Source organism: Orycteropus afer, unplaced genomic scaffold (genome assembly GCF_000298275.1).
Source record: "Orycteropus afer afer isolate SDZICR_OR568_19922 unplaced genomic scaffold, OryAfe1.0 scaffold00193, whole genome shotgun sequence".
Taxonomy (NCBI): domain Eukaryota; kingdom Metazoa; phylum Chordata; class Mammalia; order Tubulidentata; family Orycteropodidae; genus Orycteropus; species Orycteropus afer.
The window spans coordinates 5840145-5856708 of NW_006921780.1; the positions used below are offsets into that span (position 1 = coordinate 5840145).

Here is a 16564-nt window from a genome sequence, read left to right on the forward strand (position 1 = left end):
ATATCTCACTGTTGTTTTGACTAATGGCTATAGAAGGAGCTCTGGTAGCATAGTGCTTAAGGCACTTGACTGCTAACCAGAAGGCTGGCCATTCAAACCCACCAGCCACTCCTCGGAAGGAAGGTTGGGCAATCTACTTCCGTTGTGATACTGCCTTGGCAACCCAAGGAGGGGTTGCTATGAGTCAGGTCCGACTCGACGGCACATAACAACAACAACAATGGCTATAGGAGGAGCTCTGGTAGTGTAGTGCCTAAGGCACTTGACTGCTAACCAGAAAGCTGGAGGTTCAAATCCACCAGCCACTCCTCCAAAGGAAGGTTGGCAATCTACTTCCGTAGTGATACCACCTCGGAAACCCAAGGAGGGGTCGCTATGAGTCGGGTCTGACTCCATGGCATATGGGACGACAAATGGCTATGGGGAGCTCTGGTGGCCTAGTGCCTAAGGCATTTGACTGCTAACCAGAAGCCTGGTGGTTCAAACCCAGAAGCCACTCCTTGGAAGGAAGGTTGGGCAATCTTCTTCCGTAGTGATACTGCCTCAGAAACCCAAGGAGGGGTCACTATGAGTTGGATCCAACTCAATTGCAGTGTGAGAGAGAATGGCTATGGCATAGTACCTAAGGAATTCGACTGCTAACCAGAAGGCTGGTGGTTCAAATCTACCAGCCACTCCTCGGAAGAAAGACTGTGCAATCTACTTCTGTAAAGATACCACCTCGGAAACCCAAGGAAGGGTCCCTATGAGTAGGCACTGACTATGAGTTGGAACTGACTTGACAATAGTGAGTTTGCTTTTGGAATGATTAATGATCATGAGCATTTCTGCATGTGTTTGTTGACCACCTGAATATCTTCTTTACGGAAGTGTCTGTGCATGTCCTTTGCCCATTTTTGAATTGGATTGTTTGCCTTTTGATGTTGAAGTGTTGAACTTTTCCATAAATTTTAGAGGTAAGTCCCTTGTCAGATACGTCATAGCCAAATATTTTTTTTCCCAATCTGTAGGTTCTCTTTTTACTCTTTTGGAGAAATCTTGTGATGTGTGTAAGAATTCAACTTTGAAAAGGCCCCAGTCATCTAGTTTCTCTTCTGCTGCTTCTGCATTTTGGGTTATGCTTCATAGTCCATTTATGTCATAAATTAGGGCCCCTGGTTTTGCTTTTATTGTACGCTTAATGGACTTTATAGTTTCAGGTTTTACATTTGGATGTTTGATCCATCTTGAGTTTGTTTATGTGTACAGTTTGCAGTATGGATCTTGTTTCATTTTTCTGCAAATAGATATCCAATTTTGCCAGCACCATTTGTTGAAGAGGCTCTCTCTCCCCTATTTAATAGGTTTTGGCCCTTTGTCAAAGATCAGCTGTCCACAGATGGATGGATTTATTTCTGAATTCTCAATTCTATTGCACTGATGTGTCTATCATTGTACCAATACCACCTTGTTCTGACTACTGTGGCTGTATAGTAGGTTTTGAGATTGGGACTATGAGACCACCAACATTTTTTTTTTTTTTCAGTAATGCTTTGCTTATCTGAGGTCTTTTTCCTTTCCCTATAAAGTTAGTGATTGATTTTTCCATGTCCTTAAAGAATGTTGATAGAATTTGTATCAGAATTACATTGAATATATAGACTGCTTTGGATAATATTGATATTTTCACAATATTCAGTCTTCTTATCCATGAGCATGGCATGTTCTTCCATTTATTTAGGTCTCTTCTGTTTCTTGTAGTAGTGTTTTGTAGTTTTCTTTTTATAGGTCTTTTGTGTCCCTGGTAAAATTTATTTCTAAGTATTTTATCTTTTGGGTAAATATTGTAAATGGTATTGTTTCAATGCATCACTTTTATATGGCTTTTCCAGCCATGGTCTTGTAACTTCCAGCCAAAAGATTGGGTGGGGCTATGCAAATAACATGCCTATGGACCACCAAGGGGATTGGATAGCTTGCCAATAATACACATAAGGGGCATGACACACTTGAGGGAGTCAGGCCAGACAAGTAAGATGTATGGAAGCCTAAAAAGGAAATTAGACAGTTTTGCCATCCACTAGGCTTAAAATGAGCCATCCCAGAAGTGGAAAGGGGGGACCTGGCTACCACCAGGAAGAAGAGACAGGAGAGGAGTGTATCCTTTGGACTAAGAATCCCTATAGTTGGAACTTCCTAGACTCAGGAGACAGGGAGCTGTAACACTGGAGATGACAAGAAGCAGTGGCAGAGAAATGGTAGCAGCAGAGGCCACAAAACCAGGAGACTGGCAGGAGATGGCTCAGTGGACTTTCCAGACCGTGGAGGGAGAAAGATAAGCACCTTCATGCAGGAGGCTTGCTGGAGGGGTGGTATGCCTCCAGGCAATAGGCAGCATACGTCTCATCAACCCACGGAGCAAAACGCTTGGTAACACTTGCCCAAGCAGTGAAGAGGCCAGGCCAGTCAAAGAGGCCCAGGTGAGAGGGCCAGAGAGAGCTCTGACTGAAATGGCTGAGAAGAATTGTCCTGATTAAAGAACTCTATCCTGAGTCCTTTCTGATCTTGAACGCTAACCTGTTATTTCAGTAATAAATCCCATAACTATGAATATTGTCTGTGGATTTTTTGTGGTCATTTCAGAAAATTATTGAACTCAGCAGAGAAGTAGAGAGTGCCTTGGGAGGGACAGCCAGTATTGAATTTGGTAAAAAGTTTGAAAAGTGGAGGTATGTCTGACCTCTCTACCTCATAGCAATCAGCCTTGGGCTGTTGATGCTGATAATGATTCTCTCTCCCCATCCTAAAATTAGAAGAGGTCAGATGTTTACCTCACACCATTTTTACAGCACTCTCCAGATAGGACCCTAACCTCACTCCTACCTGTGTCCCAAGACTTAAAGGATTTCCTCCTTAAGGACATTCTTTCAGAAGGGCTTCAGCTCTAACTGCTGAATGTGGCAACACACCAAACATATATCCCTCTCTTTGTCCTTATGATCATGACAGAGGACTGCAGACTTTTGTTATCCCATCAGGTAGGAATGGAAGCCCAGAAAGGCTACAGGAACAGTCAGTGGTGAGGCAACATCTAGTTCTTTGGGTCTCAGGTTAGTGGAAGCTGTGTATTATTTTAGTATTTTTGTTATGTTTTGTAAGTTTTAAATTATTTCTGAACAAAAAGTTAATAGAGTAATGAAATTACAGTGAGATACATGCAATAATTGGTGTTTGGTCAAAGAAAGAACCATCAGCTTCACCTGGTTGAAGGTGAAGATGGGGCATCAATCAGGGAAGGCTTCACAGAGAAGCTTAAGGAGAAACTCCTTAAGGAGGATGTCTTGACAATTGTGCCTGGGATCCTAAAGCATCTGATCACAGATGGGAGGGGAAGCACAGTAAGATCTGACAGTCTGATTATGTGATATAACACTGTGGGTGACAGTCTATTCTGCGTATGCATGAAACACACCCTGACAAAGAAGGATTCCCCTTCCTTCAGGTGGTGATTGTCACCTCTGTGACCAGGTAAAGATCCTTCTTACTGCCATTCAAGCATCCTTTTTCTTTCTTAAGTACCCTCAAAGGGAAGGAAGTGAGAGGGAGGGACCTGCAACCTGAGCTTGAAAGTGTTGGCCAAGGTGGGGAGGCCTGGGCTGGGCTTGCGTGGTTTGGCTGTCCTCATAAATGGCTCAGCCCTTCAGCCCATACCTGGACTCTGCAGAGGAAGTTCTGAGTCCCCATCTGGTAGGGTACTTGGGTTCCAGCATCTCTGAGACAGAAGGAGAGAGCTATTGTGCTGGTGACGAAGAGGTTTCTGAGTTCCAGACAAGGTCTGTGTGTGGAGGGAGCCCTGAAGCCAGCTTTTGCCTGATCTTAGTTCAGGGGTTGGGTGCTTCAGGGAAAGAAGCTATGGCTCATTGAGTATTTGTAGAGCTGAACAGTGGCGGTAGCAATTCTGGGAGTCTGCAGAATGTCCAGAACCCCATCACTTTCCATTTGAAGTTTCCTGATTCAGAAAACTCGGAACAAAAGTGAAAGGTATAGAAAGGATGGTCCAGCCAGTGATCTTGTGCATCATTTTTTCCCCTCAGAGGACAATGGCCAAACTCTGCTTCCTGCTGTTCATCCTTATGGCCACCAGAGGGTATAGTGCAGGTAACTATCCCATAGGAGCACATCTCCTCCCATCTGCTTGTTCAGTGGAGTGGGGGGAATAGCATTGGGTGAGTTATTCTGTGCTTCTGGACCAGAGGAGAAGTCAGTGAAATGCACAGAGACCACACATAACAGCAGACATGAGATGCTGACCGGATGCTGATTTCTGGCCTCTCTTGGGGTCTGGTCTCATGCAATCAATATTTTAGCTGAGGCATATCCTAGGGCACCTTGCTCTGTGACTCTGGGTGGTTGTGAGGGGGCTCAGGGATGCATCTTAAGGATTCTGTCCCCTCCCAACTACTCCTACTCCTTGTGGCTTTGGCCTCAGGTTCTTCAGAGGGAGCTGCATGGTCACTGATGTGTCCAAGGAACTTCCTCCATTAATCCTTAATTCACAATTCCATTCTCACAGCAAGCATAATATTGATAGTTTTCATTTTTATTAGGTTCTATTACTGTATTAATTAATTGATTAAAAAGCACATTCACATGTATCATCTCATTTGATCTCCAAGGGTAAGAAGAGTTTACTAGTGACATTTAAAGATGAAGAAGGGGGTGGGCATGGAATCAGACCATCAGTTATCTTCTGAAAGAGACTCTGCCATCATGAGTTGTCTGGGGTTTTGAGTCCTTTAATTCAAAGTTTACCTTTTGCCCCACTTGACCAGGCTTTCAGAATAATTCCTAGGCTTTCTGACTACTATATGATACAAGGCCTTCCATCCTCTGGCCTCAGCTAATTTCTAAACCAATTGCCATTTGCTGCATTACACGATATGCTCCAGCCACAGTTAAGTGACTCACCTGTAGTTTTTCAAATGACTGGGTCATGCTCTGTTATCCCTTCATGTCATTTCTGTGCTCCCCCTGTCCTCACTCCTATCCCTCTGTCTTATAGCAAACTTCTATTTATCCTATCAGAATCCACTTTCTCTGAAGCACATCTTCCCCTCTCCAAAAAGTTCCCTGTCTCTTCCCTCACAATGGGCTCCTCCTTCCCTACCAATTCTCCATTGGGTGCCTCACTGTGTGCTCCCTCCCTCTAGAATGTAATCTCTTAAAGAAATGTGTCAACTTTTCTCTGAATGCCCAGTGTTTATGTAGTGCACACAGTAGGACACTACATAATTGAAGTTAGTTGAGTGGAAGAATTCAGGTATGAAGCTTGTAGTAGATCTAGAGAGAGAATCCCTGACCTCTTGGGGTCTCATATTATAAACAGTGAGGAACTGGTGGACAAGAAAGATGGTGTCAGCAGCTCCAGACTATTAATGAGAAGTATTATCATAACCTCTCACAGTGACCTATCCTCCTGAGATGTTCGAGAAAAAAAGCTTCCGTGCTTCTATTCATTCCCTGCCTAGAAGCTGCAAGGAAGTCAAAGAAAGTTGCCATCAAGCAGATGGTGAGTAATGCAACAATGCCAGCATTCTTTCCTTGAAGGAACTCTTTAGCTAAACAGAACCCAGTCTTGGAAATCAGGAGACATGTACCCACTACTACTGTCTGTCTCACTCTGGCTCCCACTCAAAGAAGTTTCCACTGGGAGTTTTGAGGCTTTCTTATCACATCCCACTCACATCAGACATGATCTTCTGGACACAGGGAGAATGGAGTGTTCCTGGAGACATGTAGGATGGTAGCAAGAACTGTGAAGGGTCTGAGATTTTACTGTACTTGTACACTCATAGCCTGTCACACTTTTATTGATGCTGCTAGAAAACACTAGACTCTTGAGTCAGAAACAAAGAACTTCATGATTCACAGCACTTACAGTAGTCTGTGTATCAGTAATTTCTTGTATATGTCCTCTGAGTCCCAATTCGTATGCTGTTGTTGCTGTTGCTATATGCCATTGAGTCGGACCTGACTCATAGCGACCCCTCCTTGAGTTTCTGAAGCAGTATCACTATGGAAGTAGATTGCCCAACCTTCCTTCCGAGGTTTGAAACGCCAGCCTCTGGTTAGCAGTCAAGTGCCTTAGGCAAGGGATCCAGGTGCATCACCACAGGTAGTGGGTTTGTGAAGCAGACTCATAAATTTGACCAGTAATGAAACAATAAATGCTTTTTAGATTCACAGGTTATTACTTGCATAGACAATAAAGTCAAGATCACCAAAGTGTCAGCTTCCTGCATTTTTTGTCTCACAAGATGACACAGAAACAAAATGTCAAATGAAAATACAACAAAAGTGTTGGGGTGCTATGCTTCTAAGGAGCCAATCTGTGCTGCAGCGAAGCAATTTCATACCCTGCAGCTGTGCCCTAAGGAGCAGGGTGGGGGTGGGAGCCCTCAGGTCTTCTTAGAACTTGAGAAGTGATGAGGAGCTGTCTCATGACTGCCAAACGGGAAGATCCTGCAGTGGATGAGAATGGCCTTGGGAGCATCTTCCCCCAAGTCTCCCATATTCCCATGCTTGGTAGGACCACATGCATGTTGTGAAGGATTCGATCAGCTGTGCCTACTCACTGCCTATGTGGTCTATGCAGCCTAGGCAGAGATATGCAAGGTGCCCAGAGTGTCATGGTGGAACTCTTCTTCCACTGGATTGTGTTGCTGCAGAGGAACTGTGAGCTCAGGGAATCTGACTCTTATAACAGGCAGTAACCATGTCTTCTCTTTGCTCTGAGATGCACAGAGGTCTCCAGCTATAGACTGGAGACTGGAGATGTGAGTAGGTGCTGATTTCTGGCCAGAGGAATCTACTGTTCAGATGGAAACACTATCTCTAAGAATGTTTGCTATAAAAACATCTATGACAAGACAGTATTGAACAAAAGCAGAAAGTGCCTCTGCTCAGAAAATGAGCAGAAATGATGGAGACCTGAGTAGAGTTATCTTCCAACAGGTAGATATGTGTTGGAGCCTTCAGGTAATACTCTGAACTTCTCACAGCCTTTCTGGTTATGGGCCTAAGATGGGCCCTGTGCTCTCAGACAGGGACACTCTGGGTGATTTTCTTTGCAGATGGCTTATATTTCCTCCGCGCCGAAAATGGTGTCATCTACCAGACCTTCTGTGACATGACCTCTGGAGGTGGCGGCTGGACACTGGTGGCTAGTGTGCATGAGAACAACATGCATGGGAAGTGCACGGTGGGTGATCGCTGGTCCAGTCAGCAGGGCAACAGAGCAGACTATCCAGAGGGGGATGGCAACTGGGCCAATTACAACACCTTTGGATCTGCAGAGGCGGCCACAAGTGATGACTACAAGGTTAGTGCCACTCACCACCCACTTGGGAAATAGTGAGGAGTGTAGTTGGAGCACAGCATGTGGAAGGGGGGATTGGGAGGTGGAGATGGAGTTCTAGGGTTGAAGAAGAAAGAATTGCTTACATGTCATGAATCCCAACTTCCTCCAGCCATTTAGGGGTATGGATGATTATGGGAAACCATCATCTCTTGAAAGAAGGTATCTGAGAACTGCTGGCCATAGGGTCACCTGGATCCCAGGGATCTAAATACAACTGATGGCTGCTAGGTCCTTTGCTTCATGTGACCTTCAGGATGGTCAGTGTTGATATCTGTTGCTCTGCAGAATCCTGGCTACTATGACATCCAGGCACAGGATCTGGGCATCTGGCATGTGCCCAACAAATCCCCACTGGAGTTTTGGAGGAACAGCTCCTTGCTGAGATACCGCACCCACAATGGCTTCTTCCGGTATCTAGGGCATAATCTGTTTGGCGTCTACCAGGTACACAGGCTGCTGGGTTGGAGGCAGTTTGTTAGGTGACCAGAGAGTTAAATGTTTGGCGTGGGGAGTGAGTCTGCTTTCTGTGGTCCCAGGTCACTACCCCAGGTCCGCAGTTGGCTGTTTCTCCTCATTCTGGTTCACAGTGAACTCATGTCCTCCCTTTCTCTGAGGAATTCTGAGCCAGCTGTATGGAAGATGAGGGTAGGGGAGAGTGGGACAAGGACAAGGGCCTTGCTGCTGCTGAAAAAATAGAAATATGGGGAAAGGAGTCACTCTTATTAAGACTGGTTTCTAAATAACAACAGCTAACTAAAAGCAAGCCACCATCCCCTCATATCTGATGATGGTAGCATCTCTGCTGTTCTCACACATCCTCCATGTGGGTCTCTGCAGAAATAATACCCAGTGAAATACGGAATAGGGAAGTGTTGGACTGACAACGGCCCGGCAATACCTGTCGTCTATGACTTTGGTGATGTTCAGAAAACAGCATCTTATTACTCACCATATGGTCAGGGTGAGTGTTTGCTGCCTAAGTCTAGTTATCAATCCTTCTCTGTATTCTTGGGGGATGGATGGTAAATAGCAACAGTAACAATTGGAAACATTTACTGAACACTTAAAATTTACTGAGCTTCTTTCCTAGAAACTTCACATGGTTTTATGTTATTTCATCATCATGAGAAACCTATGAAGTTGGAATGACTATTGTTGCCATTTTACAGATTGGGTGGTTTAACACTGAGAGATTAGAGGACTTGCTGAGAGCCACATGAGGTATTAGCAGCAGAGATAGGATCTAAACTCAGGTGCTCACCCCAGAACCTATACTCATAACCACCTTGCATGGCTTCTTTTAGTAGTAAGTAAAGGTGCAGGCTAATGTTCACAGGAAAAGACAATTAACAAAATTATGAGAAATTTTTATTTTTATTATGAAAGATACCTATAATTATCTTTAAACAGAGTATACTTTTTAGAATAATAAAGCAACAGAAGTTAAATCTTTGATAGGTAAATCACTGCCATTCCTATTTGCATTTGATATTTCAATGAAAGCAGATGATTGTAGGGAAAACAAACAGAAGTAATTGAATGAGAAATGTGTAATCAGAGAAAATTAGACACATTTGTTAAGTGTTTATTCCCACTGTACCTTTTGAGATCTTCATGATGATTTTCTGTAGAGTTTAATTTCCCTAGTAGGCCTTAGGCAGACAAGGGCCCTCTTATGAGGCCAAACCTTTGTTCGCTGCAGTCTCTGAAGATGAAGAGAGGGTCCCCCAAGCCATGTCCACCAGCCACTAACCACACATGAACTGAGTTCCACCCCACAAACAGGCGTGCAGGGCTGTAGCCTCAGCTTTTGGTGTAGGGAATCCCTGAGTGGTCTATGGGAAGCTGTTTCTAGTTCCTCCTCTGAATGCTCCTGTCCTGTCTTTGTCTCTTCTTTTCCAGAAGAATTTGTTGCAGGATTTGTCCAGTTCAGAGTATTTAATAATGAGGGAGCAGCCAACGCCCTGTGTGCCGGGATGAAAGTCACTGGCTGCAACACTGAGTATGTGAGTCTTCAGGGAGATCAAGGCTGTGTGTATGTGTGTGTGTGTGTGCACGTATCTGGTGGATGAGGATGTATTTGTGTTTCACTTTTTACCCTCTTGGTGTCTTCTGGTTATACTTATTTTCATAAAGTCCATTTTATCAATATTTCATTTAAAGTTAGTACTTTTGTATTTTGTTAAAGAAATATTTCCCTATGTTAAGGTCAAAAATTATTCTCCAATATTAATATTAACTTCTAAAAGTGTATGTACACGTATTTTTTCCAGTCTTGTGTGGGAGAGAGTATTTTTGAGAGACTTGTGATGGTAGGGGCAGGAAGGAGTCAGAGCCATGAAGAACGAACTCATTCACTCAGGACCTTCTCCCCTCCTCCAAATGATAGGCTGAGAAACAGGTCTTGGTTTCTGGAAGAAGACCCTAAAGTCATAGGTCCATCTTCACTTTCCCCCTACCCAACATTTTATCCATTTTCCAGCCAATATGAGGCTGTACTTTCATGCAAGGGCCCTACACACTATGCTTCACAGAATGATGGAGATAAAGGCAATGGGGTGGATATGTCTATGCTGTCTGTCTTCCTTGACAACTATTTCCTGGACTGATTTTCATGCTCCCTTATACTGTTCATTAATGCATGTTTGCATCTATGCCTGTGTGCATTGGTTTTTCCTTAAAATGTGCAAGATGTTAGGCATAGTCTTTTCCCATAAGGAGCTCAGATTCACTGGAGCAGAGATGGAAATGCATAACTGCAATCTCATGTGCTATGAACTAGAATAGAAATATAAGCAAAAGGCTCTGGGAACACAATAGAGGATCTCTTAACTGCTAGTGGAACATAGTTGATTTTCCAGGGAAGGTGATATTTGTGCTGTATTTCAAAAGATGTGGAATTCCTGCCTATATGACCATGAGACCAGAAGGACTAGAGAGTGTGCAGCTACCACCATCAACCATTCAGAGGGGGTTCAGTACAAGAGATCCTGGATAGAGTGGGAGAACAATGTGGAACAAAACTCAAAATCATTATCAACAACAACAAAAAAAGACCAGGTTGCTGGTTTGATAGAGCCTGGTGAGACCCCTGAGACTATGGCCCCTAGCCACCCTTCAGGTGTGGAATTGAACTCACTACTGTGGCTTCCAGCCAAACAATAGACAAGGATATGGGGTGAACATTTACATCAGGTAGATACACTCCTTGGAGCAATCAATCATGGGAGAACAGAAGGGCAGTGTTTGCACAGGGAGACAGCTCAGGGGGCAGGAGTGCATGGGAGGAAAGGACACAGGGAAGAGGTAACTATGGGGAGGAAGTGGGAAGAGAGCTGTTACATTGTGGGGAATTGCAATCAATGTCATGAGACAAAATGTGTATGAAATACTGTATGGAAAGTGAATTCAGTCTGTAAACTTTAACCCAAATCACAATAAAAATTTTAAAAAATAAAGTGTTAAAGAGGAAAAAAAAGAGAGAGAGAGAGAGAGAGATGTAGAGTTCAACAGCAGCAAGAGACAGTGTTGTGGTTAGGTATCATAGGGTTGATGTGAAGTCATAATTACCCTGTGTAACACAGTAGAAGTGCCCCATAGGATTTTCTAGGCAGTAATGTTTATAGGAACTGATGGGCTGCTGGTCGGGTTTGAACTACCAAAGTTTCAGTTAGCAGCTGAGTATTTAACCATTGTGCCACCACGACTCCTTAGCAAGAGATAGAGAGGCCTTGAAGAAAGCCTTAGTGATTGATTTCCAAAAGATTCCAGTCACTGAAAACCCTATATATCACAGTTCTACTCTGACACACATGGGGTTGGTATGAGTTGGAATAGACTAGATGACAAGTTTGCTTGTTTGTTTGTTTGTTTCCCCAATTCTACCACCCATTGGCACAGTGCTGGGTTACACTAGTGCAGGCTAAAGTGTTGAGCTGCAACCTGACTTTTGGCATAGGGTCTCCCTGAGCTGGTTTACAGGGAGCTACTTCCAGCATCTTCTTTGAATGTTGTGCCATTTCCTGCTTCTTATTTTCAGAAGAGTTCAGAATAGTATTAAACCAGTTCAAGATATTTAATAATAAGAAATAAGTCAATGTTTTGGGATAAGTGTCATAGGATGTTACACTGAGCATGTGAACCTTTGTGGGAACTCAAAGACAAAAGTGTAAGATTTGAGTTTGTCAGCATGTGTTTTAAGTGTGTGTTGAGTGTAGATTGCAGTGGAAGTATGTGTGTATGTGACCTTCCCTTGCTCCTTACTGAGTCCCAAGGGTAAGAGATATGATCCCTGTTCTCCAGGTACTGAGATCCTGTATCTTTGAGGTCTGAGACACAAGAGTTAGGGCTTCAAAAACACAATTGCTAGCTGCTTGACCTTTAGGGTAAAACACTCAGTTGCCTGGAGTTGAGGTGAGGATTGTGCACAGCAACACTCTGTAGAAGTCTTCCAGAGCTGAGATTGCATGAGAACATGAGGCATTGTCATTCTCTACCCAAGGCTTATCTTTTCACAGTAAAACTTGGCCTTCTCAACCATAACTAGGGCTTGTTCAAACACATATTCTACTTGGGTGTACTGGCAGAGTTCTGGACACCTCACTCAGGCCATCCCTCTTCTTCACCACAAGCACTCTCTGGCCAGAGGTCACCATGAAGAATGAATGACTCCCAAACCAGAAAGACTTCGCTCTCATGTGTCTTGATGTCCTCTCTTGACCAGAGATCTTTAAACTCCTGTTGTTTTATCCAGTTTTCTGTCCAAGAGATGAATGAGGAGGGAACCCTTGGGCTGCCTATAGTCCAAGTTGTCAAGAACAAACATATTCACTCGGGACTCTCCTTTCCTTAAATTAAGTCTATGGCATGGGTTCTTGGCTGTTTTAGATAACACTGAAGGCTCCATCTCTCCTTCCTTCCTCAGCAATCATCTTGTCCCTTTCCCAGGCAGGATGAGGTAGCTTCACTGTTAGGGAGGATCCAGGGATGGTGATAGAAGGATGATGATTATGTGGCTATAAAAGGGGGACAAATCTCTGTAACTTCCTCTTCTCTGTGACAACCTGGCCCCATGCCTGCTTTCCACCATCACTCAAAAATGTTATGTGCATGTGTCCCTATATGTATCTATTTTTTCCTTAAAGTGTGCATTCAGCATGCACTCTGGGCTGGTGCAGGAAATACAATAATGACATGGTCCTTGTTCAGTGTCTAGCAGGACAGACATTCACATAAACACACATGTGTAATCTTATGGGTCTGAGGTAGAAGGAAAATAAAAGTGAGGGCTATGTGAGCACTTAACCCTCCTGGATGTATTAGGAGCAGTGACTATAGGGAAGGTAACTTCTGAGCTGAGTCTTGAGAGATGTATAGAAATTTATGGGCTCTCAGTGCAATTTAGGTTGAATGAAAAGTGTCTTCACTGTCTTTAACATTGGAGAGTCCCTGGTGACTTGAGGGAGCATCAAGCCACTTTGTATTTTGGGAGCATGGAATACATGTTGGGTAGAGTCAGAGTCTGATGGTGGAAACTTCAATGGGAGCTGAGTCTTGAAAGGATATTTCAATCATGCCAATGATTTTGGACTTTATGCAGTAGGTGGTAGGGAGCCAGGAAAGCATTTTAAATGGAGGACTGACCTGGTCCTCTTTGTGTTTTACAAAGATCACCCTGACAGCGCAGTGGGGAAAGATTTTAGCAGGGAGAGGCAAAGGGCAAGGCAACTAGTATTGAAACAGGTGCAATAGTTCAGATAAAGGCCTGAACTAGGTCAGTCTGCATGGGAATGGCCAGTATTGATGAATTCCAAAGACTTTAAATGACGGAATCAATAGCTCTTTATGACCAGTTCAGTTCAGCAGATGGGGAATGAAAGTTTAGAATAATTTCATGTTTTTATCTTGGGTGATTGAGTGTCATTTATCAAATCAGGAGACAGGTTTGGAGTCAATGAAGGATATAATTACTTCTCTTTTGGTGGAATGGAGGTGACTGGTGTAGAGATCCAAGTAGTAATTGCATATCAAGGTCTTTAGCATCTGGACTATTAGCATCAGTGAATTATTAGTAACTGAAGCCAAAGGGGCATGCAGTCTCTAAGAGAGAGGAGTAGCCTCTCTTAAGGAGAACAGCACAAGAGATTCATGAAGGAAGAGCTCAGCCAAGGGACAAGAGAATGAATGTTCATAAAAGTTGGAGGAATGTCAGGAGACAACAATATCACTAAAGATAAAGGAAGACAGAGCTTTGTGGGAAGAAGAGATCACCATCATCAATGGAGATGGCAATGCCACATTGGATGAGAACCAAAGATTCCACTGGATTTGACCATTAATATGTCATTGACCTCACCAGCAGATATCTCATTACTATCTCTTCTTGTCCTTATGTTTCAGCATTGCATTGGTGGAGGAGGATACTTCCCAGAGTACAGTCCCTGGCAGTGTGGGGATTTCTCTGGTTTTGACTGGAATGGGTATGGAGCTCACACTGGTTACAGCAGTAGCCGGGAGATAACCGAGGCAACGGTGCTCCTGTTCTACAAATGAGAGCTTCAATGTATGGGCAGAGAAATCTTCTCCCAAAGTTTGTATCCCAAGGATGGGGAACATCTCACCCAGTAATGAGAATGCTAATGACGTTGATTCTGCAAATGATTTTGTCCTTTATGATGGCAGAGGGGAGGAAAATAAATCATGCAAATTCGAGATTTTTTTCCAGGAATTCTTTTACTGCAGAAGTTGAAACAATGTAGAATATTTCCAAAGAATATCTTGTTCTAATTGACTCTACTTCAACCACTTTTGTGCTTGGAATGTCAGAGCTCAGGAATCATGACAAAAGAACATGTCACCCTCCTCCTTTCATGTAGCTCTTAAAATAGCCAGAGAAATTAAGGGCAAGAGGAAACACTTTGCCTTAACTCTTTTTAACTTGTACACAGGGACTGATCAATTTGCATCTCCCAAGTGAAGACCTTAAAGAAGAAAAGAATCAAATTTTTGAGGTGCATCAAAGAAAAGAAATACCCTCATTGCCCATATCAGGCATATTTCAGTCTTAGTGATTGAGGCATTCACTTTAGGGATAGATGGAGCTGGCAGGCCCATGATGACGATGACTCTTCTTGGTCGTCTGGGCTCCCATATTCAGGTGCTTATTCAAAAGGGAACCAAGTGGCCAATCATCTGCAATGTGTTATTGGTACAAGCAGGATATGTTTGGCACTAGTCTTGACTCATGACCAAATCTCAGTTCTTTTATAGTCTTTTCATTTAGCATGCAAATCCAATTATAATAAGCTTTTCCAATTCTACCCTTATTCCAAATGTCAGTTACTTCTCACTGGCTAGAAAATTAAGATCAACCTCCCTAGGATTTAAGGAAATTAAAAACAAGAAGAAGAGGTAGAGTAGGAGAAGGGGAAGGTTAGCAGAAGAGGAGAAGAAGGACCAGAAGGAGGGGGAAAAAAATCATTCTTTAAAAGTGTCTACTAGTATTTGTTTAAATTATATTTTTTTGGTCCTAGGTCAGAAATTGCTAGTATTTTCTCTGCTCTTCAACCCTTTTTTCCTGTATTCCTTTCTCCCTCCTTAATAACACGATTTCTGCTACCTTTTCTTTCCTACCTTCTCTCTTACTCCTTGTTCTCTTCACCTTCCTTGCCCCTTGCCCCTATTCTCCATCCCCAAACACACATATCTCTGCTCCTCAGACCCTCAGCTGTCCTTCCATCTGAAGAAGGTGACAGGGACCTGAGTAGGTTTTTACCTCTGGTTGGTGGTTACCTAGTGCCGCTCTGACAAGAATAGACCACAAATGCTTTAACAAACAGGAGTTTATTTTTACAGTTTGGAGGCTTTAAGTCTGAGTTCTAAGTGCCTAACTCTAGGGGCTGGGTGAAAGCCCCTCAGCCTTGGGCTCCAGCTCTGCCTCCTGCTCCCGGCCCACTGGAGATAGAGGCTTTTCTTTACTCAGACAACTGCTGGCTGCTGAGACTGACAAGCCCAAGGTTGGCAAGTAAAGAGGCACAGTCTTGATGTTACCATACCACATGGCAGGCCATTCATTCAAGTCCATTGAAAGTCCCAAGGTCGGCAGAGCACAGCAGGCTGCTGAACAACAATGTGGCTACATGCAGGGTTAAAGCATGCTATAAGCTAGAGACCATTCCCAAGCCTTCTCCTTGTATACAGGAAGCAGACCACATCCCTAAAGCAGCTACTCAGCTGCTCATAGTAGATTCCACCGTGATGTTGATTACCAGTCTCATCATGGGGAATACTACATCCAGCTGCCCAGCCACTCAACCAGGCACAGCCAAGCTGACACAAACTTAACCACCACAGTTGGTATCCTTTTTATGTGACTCATGTGACTCTTCTCCTATGTGCCAGACACAATTGACTGAGGACTCCCAGACCAGTGATGAGACAGACAAGTGAATAGTTTTTCTTTTTCATATATTCTTTTATGCGTTCATTTCAACAATATTTAATGTGCACTAGTTCCTGGACTGAGCACTGGGAAAACAGTGATGGAAAGAACAGATGAACCCAGTTCTGTGGTGCAAATGGTAGGGCCCACAGACCATTTTAATGAAATGTGGTAAGCAGTCTGATGAGGACGCTCATGGAGCTGGGGGAGTGCAGAGGAGCACCCCCAAACCCAGAAAAGAATATTAGAAAGGATGTCTATAAAAAGGTGATTTTTTTTTTTCTTAACTGTTCTCAATTATATCCCAGAATGATGACAGAAGTCTCTGAGCTGGGAAAGTATCACTGTAATTGTTTTCATAGGCGCCCACTTCTGTGTAGTTAAGTGGCTAAAGGTCCAAACTCTGAGACAGTTCAAATCTCAACTCTCTAACTTTACTTGGAAAATTATTCATATCTCACAGAGTCTCAGTTATCTGTAAATGAAAATAATAATAGTAAAGTCTTCATCCTCATATGTGGTTTTCATAAAAATAAAATTAAATACATATATAGTCCTTACAAAAGCACCTGGCTTATAGCAACCACTCAGTACATGGCAGAAAGAAACATATATGTAAACAAATTATTTTAAAATTATGGGAAAAAAAATTATTGTTCCTATCCCAACAGTTTCAACATTCCTGTTTTCCAGAATTATTCAAACTGTCAAAGAACATGGAATTT

At 43.2% G+C, this 16564-nt stretch overlaps 1 protein-coding gene across 1 annotated transcript; it reads left to right on the forward strand.

Annotated features, from left to right (window-relative positions):
• The first annotated feature begins 4064 nt into the window (after positions 1–4064).
• Positions 4065–13951, forward strand: LOC103202866 (intelectin-1-like). Its single transcript, XM_007947796.2, is given in 7 exon segments — positions 4065–4137; positions 5444–5548; positions 7113–7360; positions 7685–7843; positions 8237–8360; positions 9302–9405; positions 13799–13951. Coding segments are annotated over 7 exon segments (951 nt in total). The 5' UTR covers positions 4065–4079.
• Positions 13952–16564: the final 2613 nt, after the last annotated feature.